Source organism: Fukomys damarensis, unplaced genomic scaffold (assembly GCF_012274545.1).
Source record: "Fukomys damarensis isolate Sample0158 unplaced genomic scaffold, DMR_v1.0_HiC HiC_scaffold_16, whole genome shotgun sequence".
NCBI lineage: Eukaryota > Metazoa > Chordata > Mammalia > Rodentia > Bathyergidae > Fukomys > Fukomys damarensis.
Window position 1 is genome coordinate 101476653 of NW_022900928.1, and position 16630 is coordinate 101493282.

General features: G+C 39.6%; 1 protein-coding gene across 6 annotated transcripts in view; it reads right to left on the reverse strand.

Moving 5' to 3' along the window:
• Cald1 (caldesmon 1) overlaps positions 1-16630 on the reverse strand; it is a 197436-nt gene that overhangs the window by 22009 nt on the left and 158797 nt on the right. For all 6 annotated transcript variants that reach the window (XM_010616153.3, XM_010616152.3, XM_010616155.3 and 3 more), the window contains 3 exons: positions 13039-13184; positions 6219-6471; positions 4842-4982 (listed from right to left, as the gene is read on the reverse strand). In XM_010616153.3, coding sequence (XP_010614455.2) covers positions 4842-4982; positions 6219-6471; positions 13039-13184 — 540 coding nt within the window. The remainder of the gene's footprint in view (positions 1-4841; positions 4983-6218; positions 6472-13038; positions 13185-16630) is intronic.

A 16630-nucleotide genomic window follows, 5' to 3' on the forward strand; every position in this document is an offset into this window, starting at 1 on the left:
AATAGTTTCCCTGGTGTGAATATTCTGCAACAATGCATAAGATTCTAATAAGATTACTGACATTTAGAAATGGGAGGAAAGGAGCTAAAGGTGTAGGGAAGGTGTGATACGTAGGGGAAGAACAAAAAGGGAAAAGAAAAAAATGTGAGAGAATGAAAAGATGAAAATAAAGTGTTTGTAGATGGGGAGGGGAGGAGGGGGTGAAGGGAGGGCAGAGGTAAGGGGAAAAAATGAGAATCAAGACTTGCCATGTAAAGGTACATGATCCCAACAATGAATGTAACTGTACTGTATCCCTAAATGTACCAATAAACTCAATAAAAAAAAATAAAATATTTCCCTTTCACTGGCATTATATAATAAAATTCATTACATATTATAGTGATCATAATAAACAATGCAGGGCCAAGAGCGTCAATAGCTGCTGGAATTCAACCAGAATGAGTTGAGTTGGAAAAGTAGCCTAAGCCATCTCTTCTAGGCAAGAACCATGGAGAAAAGCACCAGACTGCCAGCCTCTGAATGCTTGTCTCTGTTATGCAGACATGTAAAATGTCTCCCATCCAAGTACTAGCTATGCCTGACCCTGCTTAGCTTCCACGGTCAGAAGAGATCGAGCACGTTCAGGGTGGTGTGGCCATAGACAACATGTAAGATGTCTTGGTCCTTTCTAGATATTGACTTGATTATGCACACACTTTCCACCAGCATGTGAAGATCCAAGGGCTTCCCGGGAGGAGCGGATGAAGAGGGACGCGTGGAGAGTGGCTGAGGCAAAGACCGGAGGAAGGAGGAGCTTGTCAGGGGATGATTTGGGAGAGAGGATGATTAAAGGGAAGGGGAAGATGGGTCCGGGTTCTTCTGCAAGCAGAGTAGAACCTGGAAGTGTAGACGTCTAGTACTTTCTTCATGTTATCAAGTCTGTTTCAATGAAGACTTAGCTTCCCTGGGATTTTCCGGAAGGTAGGAGAGAGAACATGGTTTTCTTTGGTTATTGCTGAGGTGGGAACAAAGGATCTAGCCTGGAAACAGGCTGGACTCTGGGGGCTGCACAGAGTGATCCTGAACTGAGGGCATTTTTTGCCTTTCTATTCTTTTTTTCTAGAGCAGGGGTCATAATTATTGGACAAATGGGCCAAATGCAGCCTGTGCTCTTCACACAGCCCCTAAACTAAGAATAATTTTTTATACCGTTAGATGTTTGTAGAAAAAAAATCAAAAGAAGAATGATATTTCACGACATAAGAAAACTATATGAAATTCAATAATGTCAGTGTTCATGCATAAGTCTTGCCCATTCCACAAACTCTTTCTACTCAATTGCTTTGCCCCAGGTCTCAGTGCTCTTTATTTGGTTGCCTCTGAATTGTTTTCTGCGAGGTAACTGACAACATGACTAACACTAGGGCAGTAATCCTGTTTTGTACTTCTCTTTCTCATAGTGTACAGCATATACCAGGCAGCTCTTATGTATCAAATATTAAATAAAAAATCCCACCTGATCTTGAAAGGAGGGTCTGAGTACAAAAAGAGTCACAGATATTATACCACAGTGATGTATGCATACTCATGTTTATAGCAGTGCAATTCATAATAGCTAAATGTTGGAAACAGCTGAAACATCAATCAATAGATGAATGGATAAAGACAATGAAGCATTTACATACAATGGAGAACTACTCTGTCAAAAAGAGAAACATAAACTTGAATCATTTGTAGGCAAATGGATGTACCATGAGGAGATCATAATGTTACATGAAGTGACTCAGACACAAAACTTAAATAGCGTGTGGTTCCTTTTATATGAAAATCCGTATATGTGTGTATGTATATGCATATTATGAAATAAAAGATAATAATAAGAGAGAAGAAAGTATTATAATCCAGTGGAGACAATGTACCTCAAAGCATATCTTGACTTAGTATAACTGTTCCACATATTTTATATGTTCTTTGGCCTATTAGTCTCTGTTAAATCTGTATGTATGATAATTAACTTTGTAAGTTCTTATAAATAAATGAATCTGATGCTGGAAAAATAAAAGTGGGGGTGGAGGGAAGGAGAAAAAAAGAATTGAAATGTGTTATGTACATGCACCAATTCCCCACAGTGAATATAATCATTATGTACTGCAAACAGGGACCAATAAAAGCAAAAAACAAATACAGGCCTGAGTTTCTAAATGACAGGGACACATCCTGAGAAAGATGTTGTGGTTAGATGACACTAGCAGAATGTACTTTTGTAGCAGAAAATTGCCTGAAAACAGGAAAAACATAAAAGCACCTCATTGGGCTTTCTGGCTAATCCTGGCAGGAAAGAGAAAACACTCACTGAGAAAGCAATTGACAAGACCAGAGAAAGCTAATAAGCCAGACCCTACCCTAACCAAGTTAGCCTAGCTACCCCTTCCTACCTTCAATAAAATGTAAAAGAGGTGAGGGATGACCACTTAAAAAAGAGCTCTTATTTAGTATATAAAATATATACTCACATCTGGACACTCTCTCTCTCTCTCTCTCTGTCTCTCTCTCTCTCCCTCCCGCCCTCCTTCTCTCTCTCTCTCCCTCCCCGTCTCTCTCTCTCTCTCTCTCTCTCTCTCTCTCTCACTGTGTTTCCCTTTACTTACTTGCTAATTTGACCTTGTATGTACAGTTCTTCCTAACCAGACTTTAAGTTTCAGAGATGGGCCTAACAGGACAAAAGAAAACCAAATAAAATCTACTTAGGAATTTGCATGTAGGTGATGGTATTGGAGTTGAGGATATTGGGGTTAATCAGGTTGTGACAAGCTCTAAGGGGAAGGATCTTTTTACCCCCTAATACAAGCAGCCAAGAAAATGAGGACTCAGGTTCTTCATCTTTCTGGAGCCCTCTGCCCTCATCTAACAGGGTACCTATTCATCCTCTCCTTTTCTCCCTTTCTCAATAAAGTGTCCAATGAAGTGTTTTCCTTTCCTTAAACTTTGTCCCTCTAATTTTTTATTGGGACAGAGTTTATGACCCCAGTGAATAGCTACAGTGAATGTACAGTGGTATCTCAGTTTACAAACTTAATTTTCCATGATTCTGGTCACAAACTGAATTGGATGAGAACCGAATCAAATTCAATAGTTAGGTTCTATGTTGACCTTATGGATAAATTTGATTTGGTTCTTGTCCGGTTTGGCTTGCAACTAGAATCATGGAAAGAATTAAGTTTGTGAACCATGTTACCACTGTAATCATTATGTACTGCAAACAATGGGTAGTGAAAGTAAACCAGAAACCAAAAACAAATACGGTCCGGTCCTGAGTTTCTAAATGACACGGACACATTCTGTGAAAGGTGTTCCAGTTAGGTGACTCCAATGGAGTGTACTTTCCAAAAACGGGGGGCAGGGACATGGTGTCAGAGTGCAATGTATCTTATCAAACACCCTGGCATATGTGGTCTGTCACTGACCAAAATGTCATTATGGCAGGGGGAGCACAACTGTAGTTTATTTTGGAGGTGTCAGAAATATTACTGGGGCCCAGACCATTGTAGTAAAAACCAAAAATAGTTATTTGGTGCTAAAACATTCTGGTTTTCATGTGAAATCGGTAGTAACTGTAACGTGCAACTGACTGGCTTTTCGTCATTTTTGTGTGCTACGTGATCCAGTTCCCAACATGCACAATCACACTTCACCATCAGAGCCTGGATGTGATTCTACATTGGCTTTGTCTGTTACTGATGCTTGGTAACCTAGCTAGGGTGACAGCAAATGAGGATAGAATACAAATGCTAAAATTTCTCTGAAGATTTATTTATTCTTTCATCTCTTCATTTGATAAATATTTACTGAGTATTTCAATATGTAAAGCACCGTGCTGGTAGAGCAGTTAAATGTTAACCCTCATAGCGAAAGGTACATTCAGAAATAATGACAGATTGGTTATCAATAATGGAAAGTATTTCCTAGAATCTGCTGTTTTTTTCCATTCTACCTCAACCATTCCACCATTCCACCATCTCCCTGACTCAGCTCCTTCCTGCTCGCGTTCTGGGAAATATTCCCATCTCATGTGAATGAGGAGCTCTGTTCGAGGATAGCAGCCCTAGGTTCCCATGATAACTGCTTTAAAATTTGAACCTGAATCACTTCCAGCTGTTCTGCTTTTAATGATGACAAAGCTAGCATAAAGAGCACCTTAAACCATCATGACACATTTGCCCATTTTATAAACTTTAAGTGTTTCCATTTTCAGTTCTCAAAGAAATGAAATGCATTTGAGTGTGAAACAGCAAAATTTAAAGATCATCGTCAAATGTCACTTTAATGTATACCAAGGATCTAATAAACAACAGACGCAAATCTCACTATTTTATTTTAACAGTAGTAAATAGGAGAAGCTGTCTAGACTCCAAACTTTCTATGTTGAAATCTAATCCCCAGGGTTCTTGTATTGAGAGGTGGGACCTCAGGGAGACCACTAGGTCATGGGGATGAATGAGGTTAGTGTCCTTTTTAAAAGTGGCTCCAGGGAGTTCCCCTGCCCTTCTCTTTTCCCACCTGCCATGTGACAGACAGTGAGAAGGTACTGTCTAAGAGCAACAGGTCTCACCAGATACTGAATCTACTGGTGCCCCAATCTTCGATTTCCCAATCTCCAGATAGTGAAAGACCAATTTTCATCCTTTGTAAATTACCCAGCCTATGATATTTTGTTATAGCAGTCTGAACAGACTCACTGGAAAAGATAACTAAAAGGTAAATGAGGTAAAGGAAGGCCTTGAATAATAAATAGCTAAATAAAGCACTAAAACCAAGTTCTTACTTTAAGAGAAGGATTATGAGTTTCCTAGGGAAAATACCTTGAGAGATGAGCCTTTGGGGGTAAAACACTTGAATGGCTTCTTATCATCTGACAAACCATCTTCTGGCATCTTCTGGCGCTTCTCAGCAGCTTCTGCTCTTCGCCTCTCAATCTCTTCCTTTAGCCTCCTCTTCTCTTCCTAAGAGTGAAAGCAAAAGTAACAAGGACATCAAAATTGGCTTTTAGGAGAAGGGAAGAGAGCTGAGGGGAAAGAGACAGAGGGCAAAAGACTTGCACTATAGACTAACACCCTCAATGGTCAGGAGAGGTCCAGCTGCCTGGCTCTGTTCCCCGGCCTGGCCCTGTAACTAACATTATCATCATCATGAAACAAAAGCATGTGTAAAATATGCAGACTAATGTCAGTATGACAATTCCCTTAGCGTGATATATTATCATCACCATCCTCCAAGACCTTTAGCAATGACTTTCCACTTCTCTACGTGAACAATGAACAAAAATATTTCTTCTCCCTACTTCTCAGGAGAGTCATGAAGATAAATGAGATTGTTTATGCAAAACATAACACAAATCTATGGTACTGTGGTTGCCAAATTACACAAGAGATTATTTCATGGTTGCCTCCTACCTTTGCTGAATACACTACTTTAGATGGTTTGACAAACCTGAAATGATGGCAGTTTGTATAACAGTGGTAAAATCAAAGATGCTTACATTTACAATCCATCTCATTAACTCCACTGTTCCTAGAGTTGGAAGAGACCTTGGAATAATTTATCCAAACTTTCCGCACAGCTCAGGGAAATTGTGTATAGGAGCCATGTCAGAAAGTCGCTGAAGATCTGGATATTCCAGGGCCGGATTTAGCTCAATGGTGCTGCTGCCTGCCTTACAAGCACAATGTCCTGAGTTCTATCTCCAGTACAAAAAAAGAGAGAAAAAAATGGATGTTCTGAAGGATGGGATATCACTATCAGAAGTCTTAGGGAGTTGAAAAAGTAGGGTTCCAGCACTGCATAGTATCGGGACAGGGTCTCACTGTAGTTCAGGCTGGCCTTGAACTTATTATGTAGCCCTGGTGGGCCTATAACTCAAAGCTATCCTCTCACCTCAGCCTCCCTAGTGCCAGGATTACAGGTGAGCACCACCATGTCTGGCCCCAATACTGATTCTACCGCGTATTAGTCAAAGAATCATTGAACAAGCCACTATTTGGTGGTTCCTGGTTCTTTACTCACAAAATGAGAATGCATACCAGGATGAAAGGAAAGAATGCACTTTGTAAACTGCAATGAGTTGTAGCTGGTTAAACGTCTCTTGCTTGTGCTGAGCCAAAGTTTTCCTCCTTATAATTTATCTGTTTCTAGTTCTGTGTTAAGGACGGAGCCAATACAGGGTGTTCTGGCCCTCCTACCTCCTCCCTGGCTTTGCGGTCTGCCTCCTCCTGCTTCCTCTTCTGCTCCTCCTCCTCCAGGACCTTTCTGCGCTCCTCCCTTTTTCTCTTCAGCTCCTCTAGCTCCAGGGCCGCCTCCTGCTGCTTCTGCTTGAGCTTCTCAAACTCCTCGCTCTCGGTCTCCCCACGCCGGCGCCGCAGCTCCTCCAGCCGCCTGCCGGCCTCCACCTGAGGGGCGCCCTCTGCCTCCTTGCTGCCTCCTGTGCGGCTGGGGCTGTGGGCAGAAGGAAAGAGCTTGCATGCCACCGCCACCCCGGAGGAAGGGGCATGCTGTCTGTCTGTGCATTGGTCCATCTGTCTACAGTCTGCATCCCAGCTCCACCTACGGTGCCCACCGTTACGCCTTGGGTCCGCCCAGCAGCTGAAGGGCAGGAAGGGGTCACCCGTGTCGTTTTGCCCAGATCCCCTCTTCGTTAGATGGGGCAAGTGGGCCCTGCAAGGGGGGAGGGAACCCGTGCAGCAGCCTTGGAGAACAGTAAATAATTAAGGGGTTTAAATTATGGTATCTACAATCCAGCAAACACATCTGATATATTCCAAAGCGTTGGAAGCAGGGTCTTCAGATGGCTGTGTCCACGCGCTTATAGCAGCATTATTCACAAAGCCACCTGAGTCCAAAGTGGGACACACGGAAAAGAAAGTGGGGTGGATCCAGCCTCCCAAAAGAGGTAGATTTTGACCCATGTCACAGCCTGGATGAGTTACCTAAGTGAAATTAGCCAGTTAGAAAAAGAGAGATCCCGCATAGCTCCACTTGTATGAGAATCCAAAGTAATCAAAGTCATAGAAATAGAAAGTAGAATGTGGTTCCCTCGGGCTGGGGCTGGGGCTGTGGCTGAGGAAAGGTAGAGTGGTTGCTTAATGAGTGTAGAGTTTCAGCTGTGTAGTACGCAATGATCTTGGAGGTCTCTTGCACAACATTGAGGATATACTAACACTAGGAAGAGCGTGTTCAAATGGGAAGGGGAACAAGGGACGGGGAGAAGGCAGGGAAGGAAGGGGAAAGGATTAAAAATAAAGAGAACAGAAGGGAAACATGGAAACAAAACTTTTGTAAATGAGGAGGGGAAGAAGGGTTGAAGGGAAGGGAAAGAAAAAGAAAGATTTAAGACATCTTATGTAGAGGTACAAACTCCCTATGATGAATGTGACCATTATATATGGCAAATATATACTAATAAAAATAAATTTAAAAACATTTAAAAAAGGAATAGTTTGGGATACTCCCAGCAATAGATAAAAAGGAGAGAATATATTTAATGCTACCATCGTGTACACTTGAAAATGCTTAAGACAGTAAATGTTGTTTTTACTTTTTGCCACAAGTATTATGTAACACATACAACAGCATAGAAAAATGGGGCAAGCTCTATTTTATTTACTCCAATACTCTTTGGGCTTGTGGAATTATGTAAACATTAATTTATACATCACTTATAAATACTATAAATGTTAGAAATGAAATTATGTACATACTGTAAAAATGAATTCTAAAATTTAGGAGTGGTCTTAATAAGTTACTGGCTAACTTGGATCTACCTAGAATCATGGACCAGGAGAAGAGATAGAAAAGTTCAGGTATTAAAGACAGGAAAGGATGGTTGAATTAGGTAGGCACTGAAATAAATCCATTTATCTACTTCTTGAGCTGACTCTAGCAGCTTATCTCTGACATATAAAATTACCCATTGCTGCTAGACTGAGCTAAAAACACAGCCATATTCTCACACAGAACGTTCCTAATGACTGTGCATTCACCACTGGCTTCAGTTTGTGTGTGTGTGTGTGTGTGTACTTAACTTGTGTATTTTCTGTCCTCTCTGACCTTAATACAACTGAAACACTCCTTACGAGGACTTAAAATTACTAAATCAGTTCAGCAGTGGTGCCGTTAGAGTGGCTACTTAAATGTTACTTGTTATGCTTTATGAACATTTACACATTTATGATCACTTATGAGTCACAATAACTGGAAGGTTGGCTGTTCAGGTCTGTTATCCACATTTCATTAATTAGGGCACCATTGGTGAAGGAGAAAAAGTAATTTATCCAAACTTTTGGAAGAGAGAAAGTGGTTGACCCATGATTGGATTCTAATGTTTCTCATCAATTATACTCTTCACTATATTAAATCTGAAGTTAAATATGATTTTTAAAATGAAACGATAAATCAGTTGAAAGAGAACATGTTAGCCCACATCCTGGCCTCGCAACTCTAATTTCTTTGACAGTTTGTGAGGGACATTTCCTACCTCTAAATCTCCAGAATTATCTGCAGTCTAGGTCTAACTACCCTCCTTGCCTGAGTGGAAGCGATGCTTAGACAGCATAGCTTCTAACACAGGACAAAAAAGGGCAAGGCTTTTTATAAGCAGGAACCGAAGCTGAAGCTGTGTTGAAATTTCTCTAGCAACTATGGAGGATCCGCAGGGATTTTGCTGTAGAACTGAAAACATGTTCAGGTTAAAGACAAAATACTCTCCTGAGTCCTTGGGTTAAATTTTATTAAATTGGTGTTCCTAATGTTTTACATGGATCATATCAAAAGATGAAGAGATGTCACTGGCACCTACGGACTCTGAGCTCTGAGCTTACTAAAAATTTGCTATCACACAATACTGATCTTTTTGAAACATGTTGGCACACAAAGTGGGATGTGTGTAGAACATTTTTCACTAAGACAGAACTCATGTAAATTGGATCCTCTGGGACTAGAGGAATTAATAGTATGTTGGAGGGTCTTACTATAGTTAGTTTTTAACTGAGAAACAAGGATCTAGCATGTCTTTTATTAAATACTTATTAATAAGCAGTGAAGTGTTTTTAAACTAGTTTTCAACACAAGCAAACTGTTCCTGGTCTAGGAATAAATGAATGACCACTGTCTAATTTTGTTTATTCCATGAATAGAATGGCGTGACGATGTAGCTATGAAACATGAGAATTAATAACATAAGAAATGGATTCAAGAAGTACATTACAAAATATTGATCTTGTTTTGTATGTCTCATGCTCTCAAACACCATGTCCTCTGGGTGCAGGTTAAAACTCATTTTAGTGGACCATAATCAGCATTTTAAAAAAATGAATTGGGAAATATCAGAGTGCATTGCATAAAGAAAAAGAAAGGATTATTTCTTGACACACTGGTTTCAGTCACAAATATATATTTATACAGAATCTGCCCAAGAAATGTACACACAATTAAGGAAAAGAAAAACAGTATGTTTTTTTTTTCAGTAGATGGTGTTACCCTCATATGCAGGACCCTAGAGGATGTTGAGAATTGCAGAAAACCCACTACACTGCTGGCCCTTAGAGAAGCAATTGAAAATGCATGAGCAGCAATCTCAACAACCAAGGCTCTCCAAGCAGCAGTTTGCTGTACTAATAAATGTTTGGGAGCTCATGGCCACCATTTTGAGCACCTCTTACAATTGTAGAGGCAAAAGGTAACATGTATTAATTTCATGTCTCAATAAATTTAGTATTAAAATAGTTATACAAGTTTTTCTTATATACATTGCAGGATATATATGTATACACATTATATATATTAATATGCATATAATGTATACATACTGCAATATATATTGGGTCATGATGTAAAACTTGTTTCTTACTATGGCTTGAGGTTAAAACATAAAATATTATTCTAGGTCTTTCACAGTTAAAGATGAACTCTCATTTTGATGTCAAAGTAAGGGGCTTCTTAAAACTATATTATTCCTCTTTTAGAGACATACAGGTTCACAGAGACCCCTGTCTCAGTTAATGGAAGGCCTTTCCAACTCCAGAAATGAGTGTGCTCTCTGCTTTTCATGTTGCTGGGCAGGAACTGGACCAGCAGACATGCCTGTAAGAATTTCTTTGGATTCCACTAGGTGTCGCTCAACATTTGTTTTGGACAATTAAATGGTTCATCATTAGAGGCTGGTTAAATAAGTCAGAATTTCTGGGTGGCACATGCCTGTAATCGCAACACTCAGAGGCTGAGGCAGGAGGATTGCCTCGAGTTTGAGGCCAGCCTGGACTACGTAGTGAATTCAAGGCCAGCCCGAATTACATAGTAAGACTCTGTCTCAAAAAAACCAAACCAAACCAAATCACCCCACCCACAAAAGAAACAAAAAATCCAGCTAATGGGATACCCTGACATCATTAATTATAAGCTTATAGTTTAGGTATAGAAGGCTCATTGTTTTATATTGTTATGTATGGTGCAAGTATCAATAAATATATACATTTACATTCACACACATATATCTTGAATATTATATACATAGAAAAATGTTAGTGATAATGAGGGAAAAAACTTTCTCACCTTAGAAAATAAAAAAATCCTTGTTTTATACTTTCTACAAATCTTTATTATAACCTCCTATCTCCATAACTTGCTCATCAAATTGAGATTTCTTTTTCATGTTTTAGAGAAAACAGTCTAGTTACTAGAAAATGAGAATATTAAAGAGGCAGTAGTTAAATCAAATGTAAGGAGCTATGCTCAAAGAGGAGCAAGACTCCACCTACATGTGCTGGCAGCAGCTTTTGGGAGCCACTTTTCTGAAAAGTTCTTCTAGAAAGTCTGTTTCCTGTCTAAGCTTCAGTGGATTGAAGTCAAGACAACTATCACATCTTTGGCTGTTAAAAGCACAGCTTGCTTTTAGTTAAGCAAGTAGGTACCAAGTTTATCTAAATGGAGGCTTTTTCTCCCTCATGTCTGTCTCATTTTGTAAGTGTATGGAGCAAACCCAGTTTTCTCTGTTCCTGTCAGCATCAAAATTCTAACTGAAACCAAAACTCACAGATGTTGGCAGTTAAACAAAAATAAACAATAATACAGTGGCAGCTTGTTCCTGTATTTCTTTTCTGTCCAATATGGCATAATTAAAGAGAGTCATATTTTAAGAGTTCTTACTGCTCAACCTGTGTCTGTAGACTCTGTGACTTTTCTTTGTTTGAATTACCCAGCTCTTTGCATTTATACACAATAACCATGCTACTTATTAATTAGAGCTTTGACTGAAGCTCTTGGCAAGGTTGCTAATGGTTAACCAAATTTCTTTCTAGGGGCAGGGTTTTTAAGAAAGCGTTCTTTCTCTTAATAATAAAAAGAAATCCAACTGGTTCCTTAAAAACCCCTTCTATCTTGAAAACATATCTTACACCACCAAGCAATAACACTCTAATATTAGATAATAATCACTGAGCATTTTTCATGATACTGTGTGAGGTTTTAAAATGATAAAGCTTTGGCTTCAGCTTCCCAGTCTGAATCAGTTTGCTTTGTTGATTTTCTATGAATTTCTAATCACTTTTAATTTTCACATAAACTTTCTCACCAGTTCCAACTAATGTCTAGGGATCTTTCTTATTCCTAAACAGTTACAGTTAAGCCTCTTTTGCATACTTTTCTTTTGTGTGATTTCAGCTTGTAAATGGGACTAGGTTTCTGCTTAGATTTTTATATAAAAAAAATGTTTTGGGGCAACTCTGTTTACCCATCTAAGATGGACCTGAAATGTTTATGTAATTTTTTCTGAATGTTACAATACTTTGGTGTCAGAAGCATGTCAAACTTATACATATTGTCTGCTTGATGACTTTCTTTTTTGAAGTGTTCAGAAAACTAGGTCTACAGGTGAGGCAGCTGCCAAAGAACCACCTCATGGAAATACACAGTGCAGAGACCCAAAACTCTTTCCCAGCACACCCGGTACAGCAGTTGGACATAAAGTTGGGATTTGGCTCCAGTGGCTGGAGAGGGTGTGTGTAGCGGGTAGGGCAAATGTCATACAGTCCACTACCTGTAGCAGACTTCTGAACCTTGAGTCTGCCTAGAAAGCTGATAGCCAGGTCTAAGTTCAACTGTATCTGAAAGTGATTTTGTCTGCTTATACTGTAGTGTGTCCTACAAGCAACTGCCCAGAATTTCAGTGTTAGAGAAGAGGGATGAGAAGCTCGAGCCCTATCAAGAGTCCCCTGAATTGTGTGAAATGGAACAGTAGTTCCATATCCTCTTACTACTTCTCAGATATTCCCACAGTATAGGAATATTAAGATCTATCAAAGTCCCATGGTAAAAAGGTATGGCTTAGTTTCATCTACTGTTTCTTAAGTATACAGTCATGAACAATCTGAGCTTTATGCAACTTTTATTTACAACCATTAAAATTTAATGAATTCTTAAGAATGGTACTGAGAATGGTTTCATGAAGTTGGCTGGACCATACAGAGAATGAACCAATAATATTAATCCCAATCATGCAAAATTTTAATAAACTAACCATATTAGGAGTTTCATCTACTGTTTCTTAAGTATACAGTCATGAACAATCTGAGCTTTATGCAACTTTTATTTACAACCATTAAAATTTAATGAATTCTTAAGAATGGTACTGAGAATGGTTTCATGAAGTTGGCTACACCATACAGAGAATGAACCAATAATATTAATCCCAATCATGCAAAATTTTAATAAACTAACCATATTAGGTCAATGAACAAGAAGGTGGACATTACCAGGATCTGCACTGAAAAAAAAAAAAAAAAGAAAGATAGGAAAAGCAGATTAAGCCCTGGTTGAGCAATGACTGCTGGTCTCCTTCGTGAGAGCAGCACTTGAATCTGCTGACTGCGTATCTCTAAGACAATGGCCAGTGATCTCCCAACAGAAGAATGTTGCCTGTCGAGCACGCTCCTGTGTGGAGGCACAGGATGGGAGGCTGATTTTCTCTCCCCACAGGAACGCAGTCACTATTAAATGGTCACGGCTACTTACCTAAAAGCATTCTCTGTGTGTTTAAGTTTGTGGGTCATGAATTCTCCATTCTGTGACTTCACTTCTGTAAATCCCTTCTTTCGATCCAAGAAGCTCTTAACTTCTTCTTTGGCCTCCTTGTCCTTTTTAATCTTCTCATCTTTGATCTAACCAGTTCACACCAGGAAGAAACATAATGATAAAAATATTATGAGATTTAAGTTGATACCACCAAATAAGGCCCAAAAATTTTAAGAAGTCAGAAAACTCAAAAGTAGAACCACCTACACCCTGAATGGTAGAGGTGGGGTCAGAGGAAATTCTTAAAGTAAAAAAGGATCATTTGGCTTTTGAACAAAGACCTTGATTATCATTTTGGTAAGTCATGACCATCCCTGTTCTCACTGGGGTTTTTGTTTTGGAGAGCAGTGGGAGTGTAATGATTTGGAAATGATGAAGTTCTGGGAACTCCATGTAAGAAGGTCTGTTTGCTGTTATTTGTATGGCTCTGATGGAAGAATGGCCAACTAGCTTGGCCAGTTTCTTCTTGGATGGAGAGTGAATCTCTGAGAGACACAGTGAGGAGAGAAGGAGGAAGCCTACCAGATTTATCAGACCTGTCAGGCCAATTCTAAAGATCATCCTGGAATTTTAACCAAATTAGTAATGGGTCCCAAGAATGGGACACATAACCTACCTTGGGTGGGGATCTCAGAGACCCATGAGAACATGTTTGTGGTCATCTAAGCTACTAAAGTTAGAATGGAATAGGAACAACTCCATTGCTTTCCACTGCTGGAAAATTTTAGTCTTCTGGAAGTGGTTTTGTGATTGAGGGGGGACAGAGGAAGATGACAATGGAAGGTAGGAGTTAGCTTTAATATTTTACAGGTTTTGTGTTACAAATTCCTTACAGTAAATGAGACAGATTATGTTAAAGTAAATTGAATTTACACAGCTTGGGGAGGGGGTAAGGTTAAGGAGTTTAGATGACTCCAACTTCATCTTCTCTCCCAGTTAAAAAAAAATGAACATGAAAACAGGCGAGGTTTATTATTATTCTTTCAAGAAACAGTTATGAAGCCCTAGTGCTCTAAAGAAATCCAGGGAGGAAGGGTAGGTGGTAAGAACTTTGGATTTAAGGGTTCACCCAGGACCTTTTCCCTTACCCGACTATGTACCCCAAACAGCCATTCTTCAACACTCTCTGAAGCTTTATTCCTAAAGGGCATGTTTTGCAAAGCATGGCACATTTTTTTTTTCTCCTTTACTGATGAGCCTTCAACAATTTATCTGATTATTTCTTTGGGGTGTTATATATTAAATCACTATGGATGGATTACTTGCTGCGATGTTGGCCTAACAGGTTAAAACTTCTCTTTCTCCAAGAGGGTTATAGGAGGATGCCCTTCGCAACACTGAAGAGGGGAGCTAGTGTGTCATTATTCTCTCTGGGAGATTTGTAAGTCAGGAGACCTGGGTTTGGGTTCCAGCTGTCAACAATCTAACTGTATCACTGGAGCAAGTCAGTGGATTCTCTGTGATGCTGGTTCCAGCCACGTATGTGAAAAGATAGGGTTGGACGTGATGACCTTTTCCTAATCTTTCTTCCAGCCATTTCCCACTTGGCTCCTGATTGATGATAAGAGTCAACAGCAGTGGGAAGGAAGCTCAGGCCCTGTACTGGAACTTGATCGTGGCTGCTTGGTGGCTGTCTTTGTCCAGGAGTAAGTCGGAATACATTGAACAGGCAGGGGAGGAGAACGTATTCTCATATTAGCTTGCCATTATTGAGTAGAGTCCTGCAACTATGGACTAGAGTTTTTACCTTGGGCAAGAATTATCTGGAGATACAAATCTAGAGGAGAGGTGGAATTTCAGGAATTGCACTGATACAGATACTGAGTTAAATCTCATGGTTTGTGGAGCCAGAAAACTATGCATAGGGAAATTCCTTTGAACTCATCTCTCATATTTTGCAGTTGAAGTATTTCCATTCTCCCAAAATATATCACCTGATTTACTGGCAAAAACAAAACAAAAACAAAAACCACCACCAAAAACAAAACAAAACAAACCCTAAAAACTGTTTAAAATAGATTTATAAAATAATAGATGTCTAACAGAAGAAAGAAAAATTTCTGCATTTTTTGGCAAAGTTTATGGTGGCTGATATACTTTTATTCTCTGTGAAAAATTTTCTTAGAAACACTAAATATAATGTAACTGACTAAATATTATTGTCTCCTTGAGAAGTGAATGAATAAAGCAATTCTATAGAGCTCATATTTTAAGGAGCATTGTGGATTGGATTCTCTGGCAGGTTCAACTGAGCAAATGGGATTCTGAGATCTTCTAGGCTGGAATGTAGGGAAAAGAATGAGATCTTCTAGTCTGGAATGTAAAGAATCTGCGCCGAAGGGTTCCTAGATAACCAAGTGTTTTAAAGGAGTTAATGTGCTTCATACATATTTAATATTAGTGTACTCATAAGGAAGGCTCTAGCCAATTGTGATCATTTGGACAGAACTGGTTATTTGGAGTATCCAATATAATAAAACCTGGGCATGCAGGATGTGGGAATTTAAGAGGCTCTAATGCCGGAGAGACCCACAAATGGTCAAGGGAACAACTGGAAAAGAACTGAGATCTGAGTCTCTGTAGAGCAGTGCTTTGCCATTATTCAATTTTTGAATAGCGACAACAGCCAGGCATAAATTACACCTCCTCAGACCAGGCTTAGCACGCTTTGCTTAGCTTTAGAAGTCCCAAGACCTGCTGGGTGTGATGGCGCATGCCTGTAATCCCAGCACTTGGAAGGGCGAGGCAGGAGGATCCATGCAAGTTTACCACCTGGACTACACAGACAGTTCAAGCCTAGCCTGAACTATATAGCCAGATCCTGTCTCAAAAAACAAAACCAAACAAAAAGTAGACATCCAAAAAAAGTCCCAAGTCCTTTCCTGGGTCTCTTTCCTATCAAAAGGATATCTTCTAAGGGCCGGGGATTTAGCACAAGGTCCTGAGTTTGATCCTTGGTTAAAACAAAACAAAACAAAAACAAAAATGATATCTTCTAGACTCCTTGCTATGGAAGGTTACATCCTGGGATAACATGAACCTCCCAAGGAAGCTCATTTTCTACCCCAGAGCCACTGAATCAATTCTGCATTTAACATGATTCTTGGGGGATTTGCCCCACACTGAAGTGTGGGAAATGTGGGACCAGATTACATGAACAACAGGGTCACTATCGTTGAGCAACTCTTCTAGCAAATTTACTTTTCTACTAGAGGCCAGGACTGGGGAAAAAAGCTCCGTGGATGAAGAACTAAACAGAGGTATTTATAGTTGAAGAGGAGAGAAAGAAGGCTAAATTAAGTCTCGAGGTTGGTGATCATCTATGCCCTATCACTGCCACAGAGTTAAACTGCAGTGGAGAAGGACAAGGCTTTTTTTGTTTATTTGCTTATCTTTTAAGGCACTGGAGGGCCTTTTGGAGATGTTTTCTCTAAGAAGGCTCACACGATATTTATGTTTACTTGTGGCTGATCTGCTTATTCTGCACCAGCCCTTGCAAGGAAGGTTTTAGCTTGTTTTTGTGTGACTCTTA